Raw genomic sequence first — 19570 nt, forward strand, 5'->3', positions numbered from 1 at the left:
AGCAAATGTGCACAAAGCATGTCTGCAAGGGAAATTTGGGTATATTTCTCCTATACTCCAAATCATTTCTCCTGTCATGAACAAATCAAATTTTGGAAGAAGAGGTTTGTTTTTTGTTTGGGTGCTCATGTAATAAATTATTATATAAATAAGTGTTAATAAAGGGTACATGGTTACATGTTCTGGGACACTCAAAGGCGGTGAAATTTGACTTTGAAATACTGATCTATAATTTTAAGTATGATGATCTTGGATAATGTTTCTCAGAGAAATTTAAAATTGGAGATATAGGATCTGTGTCAGATCAAGCGTGTGCACATACAGAAGCATAGCGGATAAATATATTTTACTTGGGAGTAGCAAATACAAGTAAGGGCAGGCATGTCCCAAAAGTATTCACATACACGCCTCTCATACAGTTCCTAAGTCCTTAAGAGCTATTGCTGGTAGTCAGAATTCTGAAGGTAGTCAGAATCTGAAGAGTAGTTATAGACATAATTCAAGTCCTTGTCTGAACGACAAGAACAACCAAGGCCATCAACTAAGTCATGCCAGAAAGAAATAGTGTTTCCACAAACAAGTTTTCAGGAAATAAATGAACGGAGTATTGGGTAAATGGAGCAGTGGTTCCGAACAAAAAGTTGCTGGGCAGTGATGGTTCTTAAACAGAGTTTGCTATCACCACAGGCAACTAAGTTCAGAAACATAACAAAAGACAAGAAGTCACCACTGAATGCCTTTGTGCTGCTTGGTGTTTTGAGTTCTTAAGCTAGTGGGAAAGTCATGTATTCCATTCCTTATTACCTGATGCTGCCAGGTGTTCTACACCTGATGCTGCCAGGTGTTCTCCCTTAAATTTAGGTGCCTCATTGCTAGGTTCTCCTTGAGGGTAGCATTCATCCAGGGATTCTGGTGTAGCACTTCCAGCTTTTTTCTAGTATTCATCTGGGCCACCAGGAGCAGCATCTTCTAGCTCAGACTCTTCCCAATTGCAGCTGTCCACAACAATACCATCCATTACCTGAAACACTCAAGGTCATGTTTCATGGTTGCTCGGGTTCAGGTTCCATGAAAGAATTACCACTGCTGACAAATTGCAATAAAATATGTTGGAATTTCAATTAAGAATTTGGAGGCAATATTAAATAACAGCATAGTGCCTATAAAATGGTGAACGGCTGCCATGTAGAATCTCTCAGAGGATCCTAATGGATAAATAATTGTTTTATTTCTGCTATATAAATTCTGGTGGCTGGATATCACTCTAAATTTGATTTATATTTTGAAGCTCATGCAGGGACCTGTGTGTTTTTTCTATGACCCAGTCTTAAGTCTATGATAGAAACAGAGTCTAAAAATGAACTTTAAGGGTAATATTAAAAATGACCAAAATTGTAAAACGTTTATAAAATTTATAAAGGTGCACAAGTACCTCAGGCGTATAAGCAATAACAATACCAACATGCTGCAGAATAAAAACAAGGCATATTGCTAAGTTCTTTTTAAATGTGCCACAGAATAACTTTAGGAATACATTACCACATAACCACATCTGAACTCAAAGGAAATGTTCATATTTCATTTTATGCCTTACTGTGAAGTTTCTGCATGTAGGTATATTGAAGCAAACCATCTCAACCAATCTATTTGTATTCATTATCAGTTTTACCACAGTTTATACATAGTTGGAATTATACACCTGGAAGGTGAATAGTCACATGACTTTTCATGGATCAACTGTCTTACATATCCATTATACTCTTTGGAATTATGAGAGATGAAAGTACATCCTGACAATTCTGGTTTTATTTAAAAAAAATCACAAACCTAGCCTGGTACACAATACCATAATATTCCTATTTTATCACATTGTAGTTATTCTCTGTAACATATGGCTCAGATATAATTTGCTATGTGAATTCCTGTTCCATGACTACATTCAAAATGTAAACTATATACTTCATACCTGTTTCTGGTAGGGACAACATATTCACATAATATAAATTCCCTTTTACCATTTTCATATTACTGCCCTTTTTATTGTTTTTGTGGGGATTTACGACACAAACCCCACATATGTCATAACATATCCTTTTGAATAGTTCAGCTCTGACAGTCTGAGCTGAAGAAGCTTCTTGGATGAGAAGAGAAATGTCTTCAAAGAAAAACCAAGAAGTCCACTCTTGAAGATGCATCTTTGAGATTATCATTTGCCATGTTACAGAAGCTGTATAACAAGATAGGAAAGCACCAACCTACGCACTTTCCAGATCTAGATCTATCATATCTAATAGATTTTATAACCCGATGATATCTGCACTAGATGGATATTTACCTTTACTCTGTATATATATACTTTATTGAACTTTTTTACATTAAAAGCATAAAAAAAGGAAAAAGAAAAGCTTATATCATTTATGCTCTGATGATGTCACTGATTAGAGCAACTGACCAGCATAGCTCTAGTTCCTTAGACTATAAGTAGAACTGATCTTGAGAGGCATCAATTGGGATTTAGAAGCAGTATTTCTTGTGGTGACTTCCCACTTTATGTCATAAGCTTTCTCCAGAAGCCAGGTTGGCACTAATTGTGTTGTCCTTTTGTTAAGTTGCAACATGGGGTTGTTTAATGGGCTTTTGCAAATTGATATTCATTCCATAATATTTATCCTTTTTATGCTGAATTCATATTCTGACTTTTGAAAACGTGTTGTTATTGGTAATTTGAAGAATTGTATGATTTTGGCAATACATAAATGAAAAGGTAAGATGTATCAAATCTACACAATTCTAGAACTGTAATTTCTTTTCCTTGAATGTAATATGTGAAAACCGGGTAATGGTCTTGTAAATTCAGATTTGGAACAACACATCACAGGCTAACAAAAGAGATTTTATACTTCCTGCATGCACTATGGTGGTCAATATTTAAGTACAGTATCTGTTTTTAACTTTGTGGATATTTTGCCTATAAGCTTTAATTGCTTCAGAAATTATTATGGAGAATATGTAACAAATATATGCTGCAGCATTTCAGATTGTAAATGTGATGATTGATATACTATTTGTTTAAATGTCAGGGTCCACTAGAAATAAAGAACAATCCCATGATTTGTGACAGTGATTACAAGACAGCATTTTGTACTTAATTGCTTTTAATAGAGAATGAAAATCATTTAGTTCCCTTCTCTTTTCATTCATATCATTGTTCAGGAGTTTAGATGGTGGGAAGACATTTGGCACTATAGATGTCAGATTTATAAACATGAGGAAGACTGAAGATGGGGAATCAAATCAGATCACAACAGATGGAAAAGAACAAAAGGTTAGAACCCAGGTCTGTTCACAAATTAAATTAGAAATATCAATTATTTCAGAAACCTATATGAAGAGTGCGTAACTTTCAAAATTGTATATTCAAAGCTGTTGTCTGGTATAGAATTTTAACATATATTGTTAAAAGAAAATAACTTTAAAACAAATGAAATGTAACTAGCGTAATATGAATTGGGCTGCTATCGTATTTCTCCCTACTTCTATTTAACATAGAAACTGAGCAGATCATTTTAAAGAGTTTTTGTTGTTGCTGATGATAAAAAAGCATGTTATTGAGGAATGTATGGTAACCTCGTTTTTTCTTCTGCTCTCATTTTGGCTCATCCTAGCCTCACATATTTTGAAATACTCCCATCACTTTTCCTCTACAAGGAGTAGAGCTATGAAAACAAAGGAGGGCATTTTAAACCTCAGTCTTAAGAATTGATATTCTAGCCTTTGCTGTTTTAGGAAAGAATTGCTTTAAGATGCATTCCTGTGATTGACAGACACTATGGCAAGAAAATTATAGCTAGTTACTTTTCTCAATTGCTACATTAAAGTTCCTGGATTGACACAATAAGTTCTGCATGGGTGCAAATATGTTTCTTTTTGCTAGTTTATGCCAATTTATTTTGAGACAGTTTAATTAGAGAAGTCGTTGTATCAAACCTAGCACAATTGATCTACAGCCACATAAGTTAGATTGCTTATTTAGTCAAGGACTTTGAAAGCACATTTTCTTTGGTGAACAAAAAGCACGCTGAATATGATATGTGACTTTGCCAAAGAGAGGGAGAGGGAGGGAGAGGGGTGAATGGATTCTGGACAATGTAAACTAAGATGAAAATAGCATGTCTAATAATATGTATTGCCCCCTTCCTGGGATGGGAAGAATTGGTCTTCTCTGGGTACTGTGTAGCTTCCAGCTATTGCTCAAAAAACATAAAAAAATATGGATACTATCGGCCAAAGGAATAACAATCATTCTTAAGCATCTCTGTGAATAAAGATAGTAGTTTTTCTAAAGAGCCTTTAATTCATGAAGTCCTCACTTTGTAAGAAGTTAAACATTTTTTCCACTCAAACTCGCAACAATTTTCTCTTCGCTGATGATGTTAAACTATTTAACACTACCAACAATACGGCTACCCTTCAAAAAGACCTTGACTTTGTGTCGGAATGGTCAAAAATTTGGCAACTCCAAATCTCAACCAGCAAATGCTCTCTCTTACACATTGGAAAAAAGAATCAGAACACTAAATACAAGCTCGATGGACATTATCTTGTTGATGACCCTCACCCCGTTAAAGACCTTGGAGTTTTCATATCAAATGATCTAAGTGCCAAAGCCCACTGCAACTACATCGCAAAAAAAGCTTTAAGAGTTGTAAACTTAATCTTGCGTAGCTTTTTCTCCAGAAAGATTACACTACTAACCAGAGCATATAAAACATTTGCTAGACCAATTCTTGAATACAGCTCGCCTGTCTGGAACCTACACCTCATTTTGGACATAAATACAATTGAGCGTGTCCAGAAATATTTTACAAGAAGAGTTCCCCACTCCTCTGATCACAACAAAATACCTTATGCCACCAGACTTGAAATCCTGGGTTTAGAAAATTTAGAACTCTGCCGCCTTCGACATGACCTGAGTTTAACTCATAGAATCATCTATTACAATGTCCTTCCTGTTGAAGACTACTTCAGCTTCAGTCGCAACAATACACGAGCACACAATAGATTTAAGCTTAATGTGAACCGTTCCAATCTTGATTGCAGAAAATATGACTTCAGTAACAGAGTTGTTAATGCCTGGAATGCACTACCTGACTCTGTAGTCTTCCCCAAATCCCCAAAGCTTTAACCAAAGACTATCTACTATTGACCTCACCCCATTCCTAAGAGGTCTGTAAGGGGCGTGCATAAGAGCACCAGCGTGCCTACCATTTCTGTCCTAATGTTCCCTTTGATTGTATCCAATTCGTATAGTTATTTCATGCTTATGCTTATATATATGCTTATATATCATATAGTTATTTCATGCTTATGCTTATATATACTGTTGTGACAAATAAATAAATAAATAAATAAAATAAAATTTTGACATTTTAAAGATAACAGAGTAAAGAAACAGTATGCACTATGTTATTTAAATAGTGTAGTACCCTGTTGTCCCCAAAATAAGACATCCCCTGATAATAAGCCCAATTGGGCTTTTGAGCGCGTGGCAATAAGGCCAAGTGCTTATTTCAGGGTTGAAAAAAATATAGGACACGGTCTTATTTTTGGGGAAACATGGTATATTATCCTGAATATAGTATGATTGCTTTATAATTCTTATTTTTACTCTGTATTATGAATTCTAGTTTATATTCGCTAACTTTTTCTTTCAGTGTGCCTTGGTTTATTCATGTTCATCTCCAGAAAACATAATTAAGAAAGATAATTTACCATTATTAAATGCAGGTATGTACATTTAATTTATAATGATGAGATTAACTGAATGCTTAATGTTAACCTTAGTATTGAATTAAAAGGGTGAGCTAGCTTCAGGTTCATATGATTTCTGTCAGCTTCTAGTAAGCGTCAAAGTGTATATGCAAATGTCTTGCTTACTGTAGAATCATCTCTCCAAAGATATGCAGTTACCCTGGTTTTTATAGCTTCAGTAAATGTCATCTAGAATTTCTTTTTCGGAAGCAGTAGGTCCTATTACAGCAAAGGAAAAATTATTTGAAACTGTTGGAAAATGTGTTCATCCCCTGCAGAAATTCCATGAAATCATCCACCCATTTTCTCTGCTGATTTTACATTGAAGGCCAGAACCGTACTTAATGTATATTAGTGTAATCTGGAATGTATATGGTGGTGGATGTGTAGACCAAACTATTAGTATATAGGCAGAATTGTTAACCAGAGTTCCCATTTAAGTCAAGCTTTCTGGGTCAAAGCAGAATTTTCCAGCAACAAAAGTAAATCACTGAGAATTTCAAGCTATGAATTTCAAGCAGAGCTCTGTCCTTCCAACACTACTCCCCTAGACACTTGAACTTTCCCCCTAAAGTATCTTTGTTGGATAGTGATTCAGTGTATTGCTCCTCATCCAGCCAATTATTGGACACACCATTAAGATTCGTTCCAACAAAATAGCCCTACATCAGGGGTGTCAAACTCAGGGCATCACGGCAATGTCACATGACATATCAGGACCTTTTTCCCCTTTGCTAAACCAAAGTAATTTGAAATAAGTAAACTGAAATAAGCATGAGAAATAATAATAATATAATACTAGTATATTTCCCAATTTGTTTTTTGATGTAGCCTATCTCAAAGGACTGACAATTAGCTTATCTACATGTCTTTTATTTTTATTTTAAAAAATCAAAATCGAACAGAGAAGGTTCTATAAGGATAATGACCCTTTAAAGGAAATAAGGGACTTTTGTTAATATTTTGACCTTTCAAAAATTAAGTTTCTTTTCTGTTCTTTACTAGCAAGTTCTCTTAATGAAATACATTATTAGAACCACTAATGCAGAGGAAATTTTAATTATCTCTGTTCAGAGGTTTTCTCTGAAGCATAGTGTAACTTAATATTTAATTTTGGATTGTATCTTCCATAATCCCCCAGACAACATAATAACAAAATTGAACACATCTGAATGGCACAGATTGGAAAGGCAAGTTCATACAAATCAAAAGTCTTTTGTTGCAAAGTTTTCATGGATTTATGAACAAATATTAATATAAAATGAATTCTTTCAATAGCTGGTAATAAAAAGAAATGTAAAACTGAGATATTAAAAACAATTAAAGTAGCAATTAAATGACAATAATTAAAACAGTTAAGAACAACAATGAAAAACAAAGACAAAACAATGTCTTAAAGGCTTTTTAAAGGCTAATAAAGATACTAGGTCCCTCAGAACTTCAGGGAATATTTTTTAAACAGTTGGAAGGACAATATAAATATCTTACTCCCAAGTCATGGCATCTGGAGGCCAATGTCCTCATAAGATCTCAGTAAATATGACAGTTCATATAAATAGGAATATTCTATCAAAAACCTGAAGGATGTTTAATATATGAACTGTAATCAGTGAAGTACTTTTATCATAAAAATAATAAGATCTGTTTACTTCTTCCAAAATCAACATGGCTGCTGCATGTTGTGCCAACTGAAGTTTCTAGATTTAAATGAAAGCAGTCCCATATAGAACACTGTACTATAGTGAAGCTTAGAAATTACCAGCATAACCATCACAGTTTTAAGTAATTATCTTTCAAAAAATTAGCAAATTGCCTGATCATAATTGACTGTTTAAATAATTTGGGAATTATTTGAATCCAAAAGCTCAGGAGAATGAAATCCTGTCTGGAACAGGCAAATTTACCTCCTCTCTGGAATTATGAACATTTTCATCTTGTACAAATTCAGTTTCATCCCCTAATGAAGAACATGCCAAGGAGCTACACCATTTCCTAGCATAAAAAAATAGATCCTTATGTGAACAATTGTGGAGAAGTTGGCTGTATAATTGAAGAGAAAATAGATATAAACAATTAAGAAATGGAAATTTGGTAGTTTAAATGACAATTTAACTAAGGGAATAAAAAAACCTTGATAAATGTTTCAAATTAATAAAGAGCTCTCTGCCTTAACACACTTATATTAAATGAGAGTTTGAAATTCCTATTGTCCATTTACTCCAAGTTTAGTATTAAATATATTTTACTGACATTTGTGTAATTCTTGCTTCCTTGATCTCACCCAGATCTATCTGGAATTTCACACTTGGTGTAGGATTCAGTATTAGATCTCCTACTAAACTCCCCCAATAGTTTCAAGTGGATCCTGAAAAGCACTGGTAAACCAAGGCCCAATTCCATATAACAATTCCCATTTCAAGAAAAAACTGTCTTCTAGTGATACCATATGAAAGCTAACTGAAAATAGTATAATATACCGATGGCTCTAATTTTCAAATCTCTCAGACAATTCAGAAGGATAATATGATTGAAAGCTACACAGAAGTAAAAGAGGACAATCAGAGTACATTTTCTCTGCTGATTTCCAAACAAAAATAATTCATTGGCTTACTAGTATAATTTCAACTTTATGGCCCACTTTTCAAGTACAAAAACAAATGAGTGGAAGCTTTACAGTGAGAGATTCACAGCTGAATAAAGGAGGAATTTCCTGACTGAGATATATTCAGCAGTAGGACAACTGCCACTTGAAGTTGTGGGTGCTCTCTCACTGGTGGTTTTCAAAGAAAGACCAAACAGCCATTTGTCCAGAATAGTCTTAGGATTCCTGCACTAGGCAGGGGTTTAGATTAGAACAGAGTCACCCAACATTTCCAGCTCTGCGGACTGGCAGGAAATGAGGGGGAGAGGGGATGGCTCCATGTGAGTGGCTGTCAAGTGTGTGCACATGTACGCAGTTCCGTTTGAGCGAGCAGCGTGCACATGGGCCTGCCATTCACGCACTTGGAGTGCATGCACTCGCCCACTGTTCACACAAGTAGGGATGTGCGCAGTGGTGGGATTCAACCAGTTCGCACCACTTCTGGAGAAACGGTTGTTAACTTTCTGAACAGTTTGGCAAACTGGTTGTTGGAAGAAATCATTAGGGCAGAGAACCAGTTGTTAAAATACTTGAATCTCACCACTGGATGTGCGCATGCTCGTGGACCGTTTCTGCAGCCTGGTTGCAATCCCCTCACAACCTATTAGTGGGCCACAGACCACAGGTTTGGGACCCCCAGACTAGAAGATGTTCAAGATCCCTTCCATACCTCTTACAATCAGCACTCTTACAGCCTGAGACAACTCAGCAGGCAATAAAATTGTTGTATAATATGTGCAGGAAAAAAACTGCTTCTTTGCTGAACATTGTCACTCCATAGACCTTTCATGGTTGTTTATAGAATAGAATAGAATAGAATTTTTTATTGGCCAAGTGTGATTGGACACACAAGGAATTTGTCTTGGTGCATATGCTCTCAGTGTACATAAAAGAAAAGATACGTTCATCAAGGTACAACATTTACAACACAATTGATGTGGTGCCATCCACCTTTACTAATTTATCTTGCCCTTCAATTCCCACTGTTCTATGTGTCAAGGGATCATTATTGAAGCAGATTGGAAAAAATAGTTAGGAACAATTATATCCTGGCAAGTTCCCTATTGCAGATACTAACAATAGAATTGAGAGAACTGCCCTCCACTTTGGCCCACCATCCTAATATTTGATCAGGGTCATTTATTTCTTAAGTGAGAACTCTATGTTTACTTGTTTGATTCATTCTTCATTTTCTTGGCTGACCACTGTATACTCAGTTTTCTCCAACTCCAGAATTCAAGTGTCACTACTCTTCCTGCTTTTCAAACTACAACTTCCACTTATTTGGGAAATATACACTGCAGTATTTTTTGGAAAAATGTAAGCTGCAGTTAAGCAATCCCATTCTTTCTCTTTTACAGTGTTAAAAAACCCAATCTGTAAATTATATACGTTCCCCACTTCTGACAACAAATGGATGTATATACGAGAACAGATGTTTGAGAGCAATCTTTCTTTTCATATTCCCAAGGAACTCATCACCCTACATATAAAGGAAGATCTCAGAAGGTAAGTGAAATGAAAATGTTAAAAAAATGTGCTATTAGAAAATAGCTGGTAGAAATTGACTAAAACATCGATTATAGTAATCAACTAAAATTTGAGGAATTCAGAATTCCAGTCTGCTTGCTCCAGTGGAAATAAATGGAGATAATGTAAAAGAATCAAAACTGTTGCTAAGGGGCCACAACAGGCATTAGAGCTAAGACAAGTTGCAGTTGAATACTTTTAAGCTCCTAGAGATAAAAACTCTAATATCCCAGTATCAGGCAATGTCCCCTAGTTGATGCAAGCAGTCTAGAAGTTGATAATATAGTTGGTAGTATCATATTTTCTCCTTTTTGATACATATCTTTTGTCACGACAATAAAAACTGCCTACATCTTCATCTAAAATCCAAGTTTAAATAAATTTAGATGAAACATTAGTACTTCTAAGTGTTAAACCATAGGTGCCTGCAGATAGTAAAAAATAGAGGCACCTAGAATTATTATTTTATATGTATTATTAATTATGCAAATACTATAACTTGCAACAGACACTGGGACACAACTATATAAAAGTAGAATTGTCATCAGTACACGTATCATCGTTTTGATGTAAAGTTGATTTGCTGCAGAGTCCCATGCCAACACATTGCTTAAATAATTCAAGAATGAAAGGGCTAAGTAAGGTTATTTTTCAGCAAGAACCTTGAAATTTTATGTTTTTTTGCGAATTAGATATTTGAAGTTACTGATAATCTCAAAATGTATTAGAATTAGCAAAACAATTATATTGTTTTCAGCAAGCTTTCACCACCCATAATATCTAACATCAAGGAGAAACAGTGGTATGTATTTTAAAACATTTAGCTTGAATTAATATATGTTTAAATCAAATTTCATCCAACACAATAGGAACTACTGGAGTTTCTATATTCAGTGGAACCAAGCAGTTGTAGTTCTAACAATAAAAATTTTCCATATGTTTTCATTTAATACTGATATGAATTCTGGTTCAATTACGTCCGTCTCCAGAGTTAATAGGAAGCTGGCAATTTGCTAAAGGATTTCCTTTCGTAATTTTGTGAATTGACTATCTTTTATTAGCCTAACATTTTCACTTAGCAGGTGCAGTTGCCAAAATGATTAATCCAGACAGATATATCCTGATAGTACATATTAAAAGTGAAAGTAAGGTTTTCTTTAAGTGGTGCGATTAAAAATTGAAAATCTGAATGTGCCATTCTCATCATCCAATTTAAACAATTTTAATCGGGAAATTCATTATTTGTTGACTTTTGGGGGTCTTGTTTAATGATACTGATGGATTTGTTGTTTTAGATTCCATATTTTTCAGTATAGCATAGTTTTCAGTATTAAATAATGCCAATTGTTGCAGTAAATGCAGATGGAAACCAGCTTATTTTCACATAAAAGCTGGAGAATAAAATTAGAATTGCAAAAATTGCTAAAATGTAGATTTTAAAAGATAACATCTCATCAAATGTAAATGGAATGTAAAGTAAATCCTTTAATTTAAATGGAAGGAGATAGGACATGGTTATTAAGAGATACTGATTTAAGTCTTACTTCCATTTATTTCATCTGTATTATATTTCTATATTTCTGTAAAACATAGAAATAACAGACCAACATTTGTCTGTCTGAGATGGTCTAGCAGCCTTTTAGAATGTAGATATATGAAGATTTTTATTCTTAGAATTCTTAGCAAGACATATGAAGGGTGCCAGTTTAAGAAATTTTTTCTACAACTGCCTGGACTCTAGCATTTCCTTACCCTATTCAAAGATTCTCTGAATTAACTGAATCCATTTCTTTGCAAAAAAAGTACTTTATTAATTAGGCCCAGGATAATATTATATGTAAATAAGAATGGCAAAACTAGCTGTTATACTATAGCTGTTTAACCACTTAATTTGTACCAATATTTTTGTAGCATTGGATTGATAAAAATAAGTTTTATTGTTATTTTTGCTACAGGAATCAGGACCTTAAAGAACTTGGGGAGCTTTCTCCACATTGGGACAATATGCGTAAAAATGTTATTGCACACTGTGATCAAATGTTGATCCTGTACCAAAATATGCTTGCAGAACTTGGAAAATATACAGGTCAGAAAATGTTTAATAATTAAACTTATGAATTTATTTATTTATTTATTATTATTCGTATTTGTATACCGCCCTATCTCCCGAAGGACTCTTGTGATTTTTTATTCTATACAAGTATGTAGTAGAAACCATGAGTACATATAACCTTTTCCTTTTCTCTCAAATTTATGGGGTGGGTGGTGGGTGGAATAATTACAGTATTTAATCTATGATATTACTTGAATGTAAGATTTGTCAGAATCTAGATCAGGGGTTTTCAACCTTGACTATTTTTAAGATGTAGGGACTTTTAACTCCCAGAATTGTGAATTTGTCCTCACATTTTAAAATTGCCAGGGTTGAGAAACACTGGCTCAGATGATAACAAGAATCTCCTGTTTCATTCTCTGGGCATCGGGATTGTAGAAATACTGCCAGATCAGGGCTATTTAACTAAAGATAATGATTTTTTTAATAGATCATCCACAAAGTCTCTCCATCTTCAGTTATTTAATAAATAGCTTTCAGAATTCAGGAGTTCAGAATCGCACTTCTGGACTGAGCAGTGAGGTAACCTGCAGTACTGCATTCTAACCTCTGTAGCACCATGGCTCTTAAATATTAAGAGTTATTATCGCTGTTTGTGTCTCTCTATTATTCTTGACTGAGTTAATCTGAGTTACTCCTTTTTTATCAAGATTTCCAAAATACTTAAAACTAATTTGAATTATGTCTTAGAACACAGTTAGTTCAGGTTTACTGTAAATACGTAATAGCTGAGTTCTCCGTAACTGAGGAGAGCAATGGAGAGGTATTGAATAGGTTTTTTGCAGACATTTTGCACTGAAAATTCTAGAACAGGGAGCTAGGAGATGGGCATTCATCTCCCAAAGCCAAGAATAGCCAACTGTTAGGTAAAGGCTAACTACAGTACATGGCTATAAAATGAGAATGCTACAGAGTTTTTTATGATTATTGCAGTGGTTTATTTCTAGGTGAGAATATGTGGGGTTTTTGCAATAAAAGTTATTGTTCCTTTATTTCATTTACTTCTAACTTTACTATTTATAGACACCATCTCCCATAAGAGAAGAATGTACACACTTTAAGTATTATACATCAGGTAATACTTAAAAAAGTGTTTACAAAGAGACATTCCTTTGATTACAATAGTCTTGAATAATGATATTAGCAAATTTCCCTTTATATTTCCTACATTTCTCTTCCATTTCTCCTATCCAGTTCATATATTGTGGATTTGGACATCACACAATTCCTATGGTGTGAACTCTTACAAATTGAAAGTAGATCAGTATTCAGATTAAAAGGAAACAATGTGATGTGGAGCATAGCGCTGTCATAGAGGACTAGTCAGCAATTCTTTAAAACAGGCCCCTTTTCCTGAGATTGCCTGGGTGTCAACTGAAGCTGCAGCACAAAGATTCTTGACACCCAAAAATGTTACAGACAATATCTTCAAAATATCTTCCCAGATTTTGAGAAAGAGAAGACATCTGGATCCTAAGTTAAGGATATTTTATAATTTTTTTCCAGGCTCTTCTTTCAAATCAAGTTGTAGTAAAGGAGAAAAAACACTAGAATTTGTTCCAATAAATCTACATCTGCAGAGGATGCTTGTGCAGGGTCCTTGTATAAAAGGTAGGTTATATGATGTTATACGATTTACTTCCTAATAATTTAACTTCAATCATGAAATACCTTTTTCTTTCTTCTCTATTAGTTGCACTTTTAGACTTGGGTATTTGTGCTGTTGAAATGTACAGAACTGTTTATAAAATTGTGTCTTGAAAAACAAGTGACTGTTAATTCTGTTTTTTTCTCTCTATTATCCTAAAAGTTATATATGACTGTTTTATATTTCATTAATATTTATTCATTTATTCAGATATATGCCAAGTGTAGCTTTAATTATGGAATTAGTTTCAGCTAAGGCCTGATTTGGATATATATTTTTAAGTTTGCTCAACTTAAATAGTTTAGTTGAAATTTAATGGATAATTATTCATTCCAATGGAGAATTTATAATTATATAGCTCATGGGAGTTTTATTATAGTTGTGTGTTGCTTTCCTTACAATACATATGTTTATTGTTATTATAAGCTATCAGGAATTGGATAGAATGTACATTAAAAAAATAACAAAATCTGGAAAAAAATCTTAATATTATATTATCTTTATTTATGGCCAAAGACCAAAAGTAAATTACAAACTCATATAAGGAAGGATAAAAGATAAGGAAAAAAATAAAGCTAAAATAAATTACTTTAAATATCACATCAGTATAAATTATCTGGATTTTTAATGGATTCTTCCACAAATTCCTAATGCGTCTGGTGCTAAAAGACCCATCAGACATTTAAATACTATAAATTCAACATGCAAATAAAACTATGGGACAATAGCAGATCCTTTAAATTGGTCACCTCTAGACATTTTTAATCGTATCCAAGATCTGTGCCATTGTTTATACTACTAAACAAAAAATGAATTTCAATTCAATTTATTGCAGTCAAATATCAGTACAGATAACAAAACATAATTTAAGACAAAAATACATTTTAACAATAACATATTGTTAGCTCCAGGGTACAGTCTATATTAAATTATAATGTAAAGTCTAAAATTATATTAAATATGATATCTAAAATTACAATGAAGTAAAAATATCTAAAATATTAATAACAATAAAGTAAACAGATTAAAATTAAATTGTTTTAGTGGACTTGTTGTAGTAGAATTTTTAAAGTCTTACTAAGATGCTGTTTGCATTGTGAATTCTTTGTTTTATTTACCTTATCTCTTATCCTTGAAGTTTCAGTGCTGAAGTAATTTAGTGTAATTTACTGTAATGAACATCTTATGATATAAATCAGCTTGCATGTCATATCTGAGAAGGCTGAAATTCACCAACTTGTGTATATTTATATTTATTATTCCATTGTTTATTTTACTGGAAATTTTCTTACGAAGAATTAGATTGGTGAGTCTGAAGTACAAAAAGACAAGTTTCCTATTGCAGCCAGAATACCTGGGTGTAATATTATTTAATGAAACCAGCTACCTTTCTTGTGTTTTAAAGTTACAGCAAATATTTAAATGGTTTCTGAAATAGAAAATTCTAAGTTCCAATGATCAAAGGTATACTGTTATCTTTTTGTAACCTTGAAACATTTTATTATTTCCATTTGTCTCTTTTATTTTATTTACCCATTTGTAATGTGCTTAATGTCTGATAACTACAATTCTTGTAATAAGTCCTTAATTTAATGGACTATGAGGAATAAGGGGTGTCCACTATATCCAAACATCTATTTAAGGGAAATGGAAATGTATGCATAAAATGATAATATATGCATTGAATTATGAATAGTTTTTATACACTGCATCCAAAATTCACTAAACAGAATCTATTAAACGAATTGCATGAATATTAATACAATGTTAATACAATCTTTGTTTCGCTATGTAATATACAAAACAAAGATTGAACAAATAATGTATTATATGTGTGAATAGTAAAGCAAATTCCTAAAATATTAGGAAGAAAAGCATAATAGAGCTGGTTCCAGTGAGTAATAGTGAATTGATGTCCCATGTATAGTGGGAGACATTACAGTCAAAAGGCAGATGGATACTCCATCTGGACTTTTAAAAATTCTCTCTGGAGCAAGGAAAAGTCTTGAGGTTACCCATATGTAAAACACACAACTGGATTTTTTTATAAACACGTACAGAAATTACATTTTTGCTAACTATGGCAAAGAGCTGGGACTCATAGGATTCAGCAAGCTCAGAGTCATTAATGTTAGTTATTTATGCTAGTTGGTTTAATATTAGGTTATAAGTTTTTAGCTTTTTTGGTTCAAGGTGTCGTGTAGTGATGGAGAGGTCTTTAAATAGGATAATACCAAGTAATGTTGCTGTTAGTGCTGATAGTTTAATTGTTTTTGGTATTGTGATTGTTGTGGTGTTTTGTAGGGTTGAAATTTATATTATTGTTCCTGCTGTAATTGATATTAGTGTTAGTCGGATTAGTGGGTTAATAATTTTTTTGTCTCTTTGTGTGTGCTGTGATTGGTTTGAACAAACCTCATCTTTTTAAATCATTTTGGAATTTCCTTTTTTTACTGCTTGTTAAAGTTTGAAAATCTTTTAAAATAATGGGTTGCTAGTGTTTGTGATATTTAATGTTTTTTCTGATTGGAATTGAACTTTGACTATTTAAACAAATATGCCATATTTGAAGAACTACAGAATATGTTTAAATAGAAATGAAGATCCAAATGTAAAGTGAAATATTCAAACTGAGTGTATTAGATAAAACTGATAATACTTGCATAGTATTTCTGATAACCCTTACTGGACCTTTGCTGATTAATATATAGAAATAAGGTTTTGGGTAGACTTATAGATAATGTAAGGTATGGTAATAGATGTTTGTTTATATTTTAAGAGAATGATAAATTTGTAATGTTGCTTAGACTTGCTACAGATGAAGGGGAGGCTTATTTTTCTAAATTTTCTCTCCCTTTTTTCTTTTTTCTTTTTTCTTTTTCTGCACTTTTTTAATTTTTATTTTTAATGTATTTCAATAGTATATAATTGTATTAATTTTACCTGTGTAATATAATATTTAATAAAATTATTGAAAAAAGGAAGAAAAATATACGTACCTGAGTAAATAACTACTAAAATAAAAGGAACCAATAATTGAGTCATGGCGCAGTGGTTAGAATGCAATATAACAGGCTAACTCTGGCCATTGTCAGGAATCTGATCCTGACTGGTTCAAGGTTGACTCAGCCTTCTATCCTTTTGAGGTCGGTAAAATGAAAACCCAGATAGTGGGGGCAATTGACACTGAAAACCATTCAGAGAGTGCTCTAAAGCACTGTAAAGTGATGTATAAGTTTGTGCAACTGCTGCTGCTAATAACTGTGTTTGAAAAAGTTGTATTTTCTGTTATCATTCCATGTAATATCACTTAGATTTTTTTTTTCCTTATGAAATTTCTAAAACTGTCAACAGGCATATCCAGTAATGGTATATTACCAGGATAAAGCCAATTGCTAAATATGTTCTTAATAACAAAGCATGATTACAATAACTGGGTGAAGAAGCAGGAAATATGTGTGATTCTTTGTTTCCTATCATGGGAATGTCTCTTCAGAATATTTCTTAGATGGGTTTAAACAATATAGTACAGTAAGCTCTTGACTTAGTTTAACAACCGGTGAAGAAGCCATTAAAATATAAGCAGATGAGACAATAAAAGAGGCTTTCAGGAGGGAAAGAAGCTCCAAAATTCAGAAGAACCCTGGAATGGTAAACCTGGTCATTTGCAGGTGGTTGGGAATTGATGGTTGGTGAAATTCATTTAAAGTGAGTCAAATTCGTTTGTATTAGTTAGGACTATTAAAACTACTTTTCATTGCTATAAGATTACAATGCATCCCTATACGTACAATTTAGCATGTAATCTTTCTCTTTCAGATGTTCTTTATGATGTCATCACTGTGGGAGCTCCTGCAGCACATTTTCAGGGATTTAAAAATGGTGGTCTTCAGAAATTATTGAATAAATTTGAGGCAGAAAGACGAAAGTAAGTACACTGCCATTAATTTAGAAATAGTCCGGACTAAGTAGTTTTGTATTGTATATCAACTTTTCTAGCAATTTTTTTCCTTAGGTTATGAAAATAAGGATTAGCAACATTAATTCTCTTTTTTTATTGCTTTTCCTAAGGGAGTATATGGTAACACATTAATATGTATTTGTTTAGAACATTAAACTTATATATCTAATTATAAAAAGTTATTTTCATTCTTCTAATTTTATAGAAAAGAAACTGAAAAACTATGAAAAAAATAAACATATAAAGGTTACTTTAAGAATGTAAAAATCACAACATAATCATATGTACTTACAAAAAGAAATGAATGGAAGAAAGTGAATCAGTATACGTCATTAAGTTGTTTCAATCATAAATTCATCAGGGTGCAAAGTTAAATCGTGCAATGTATGCATTAATTGTAGGCATTTCTGGATACAATAAATATATTTTGGAACAAGATCATTTTTGATGCATTTTATATATAGTTTTAGATATGAGTCATATGCATACAGAATTTGAAAAACTGTATGAAGATTAGCTGCATTCTAAATTGTACATTGGCCTCAGAACGTAATTAGTTTAGTTCGTTTAAAAATGTGGTTCAAATAAAGCCCAATCTGCTCATCTGTATTAGTTTTGTAATTTTGAAAATGAATATTTATTTCAAATACTACAGTTACCTGACTAAGCAGCTACATACACACGTACATAAGAAAGCACTACTTTAATGACCCCTTGGTTTTATAATTACAGTATCAGTATTAGTAATTCTATTTGTCATAGCACAAGATTGAAAACCTGTAAACATATCTTGGCTGTACACCGCCCTGAGTCCTTGGGGAGAAGGGCGGTATAAAAATTGAATAAATAATAATAATAATTGTAATGTATCTTTAAGAGTTTTGGAGGGAAATTAGAGCGGGAAATAGCACGTTGCTGATTGGCTGTTGCCTCCGACTGAACTGTATATAAAGAGGGGTTTGTCTGTTGTTCGCTGCTGGGTTCACTATAAACTAAAGAGCTGTTGTCACTCATCTGGTCTCCTGCCTCGTTATTGCCCGAATCTAACACTGGCGACGAAGGTGGGATCTCGAGGCAAAAGAGCACCAGGAACGAACCCAGCAAAATAAGGGCGGATAGCAACGATGTCCAGCTATACACCGCCAGCGCCATTCGACCCAGCCAAAGAAAAATGGGGGTCATACATGGCTCGTTTCGAGTGTTTCCTCGAAGCAAACGAACTCCAGGGGGTTTCCGACAACAGGAAGAGAGCATACTTCCTAAGCCACTGCGGTTCGGAAGTTTTCGACACCGCAGAGTCGCTTTCGGAGCCAACGCCGGTACAGTCGGTACCGTGGCAAACCCTGCAGACCGCCCTTCGGGCTCACTACGCACCGACACCCTCAAAATTTGTTCAAAGGTTCGAATTGCGGCAACGGATGCAACGAGAGGGCGAATCGATTTGCGAGTACATGGCAGCGCTGAGAAAAGCCGCTAACCATTGCGAATATCGAGACTTGGAAGACGCATTACTCGACCAACTCATCTGCGGGGTCAGAGACATCCGATTGCGACGGCGGCTGCTGTCCAGAAGCAACCTAACACTGGCCGTCGCCATGGACGAGGCCAGGGCTCACGAGATGTCCACCCAAGCGGCAGAAACCCTGCAAACACCGATCGCGCAGGGGACTGGGGCGAAAACAACCCCGGTCCATAATGAGGAAGCCCAGGCCGAAGAGGACAGCGAGGAAGAGGAAGAAGTCTTCCACACCGGGAGGCCAAGGAAAGACAACCGGGACGAATGCGCGAGTTGCGGGGGACAACACAAACGACAAGACTGCAAATTTAAGGATGTGACTTGTCGGCGGTGCGAAAGGAAGGGGCACA

General features: G+C 34.1%; 1 protein-coding gene across 7 annotated transcripts in view; it reads left to right on the forward strand.

Moving 5' to 3' along the window:
• The window catches only part of INPP4B (inositol polyphosphate-4-phosphatase type II B), a 272899-nt gene that overhangs the window by 147995 nt on the left and 105334 nt on the right, over positions 1 to 19570 (forward strand). For 5 of the 7 annotated variants that reach the window (XM_058192517.1, XM_058192513.1, XM_058192515.1 and 2 more), the window contains 6 exons: positions 3214 to 3337; positions 5715 to 5787; positions 9814 to 9961; positions 11938 to 12068; positions 13602 to 13706; positions 17563 to 17671. In XM_058192517.1, coding sequence (XP_058048500.1) covers positions 3214 to 3337; positions 5715 to 5787; positions 9814 to 9961; positions 11938 to 12068; positions 13602 to 13706; positions 17563 to 17671 — 690 coding nt within the window. The remainder of the gene's footprint in view (positions 1 to 3213; positions 3338 to 5714; positions 5788 to 9813; positions 9962 to 11937; positions 12069 to 13601; positions 13707 to 17562; positions 17672 to 19570) is intronic. The other 2 variants (XM_058192518.1, XM_058192516.1) reach the window with 1 other exon arrangement.

This window comes from Ahaetulla prasina, chromosome 8 (assembly GCF_028640845.1).
Source record: "Ahaetulla prasina isolate Xishuangbanna chromosome 8, ASM2864084v1, whole genome shotgun sequence".
Taxonomy (NCBI): Eukaryota; Metazoa; Chordata; class Lepidosauria; order Squamata; family Colubridae; genus Ahaetulla; species Ahaetulla prasina.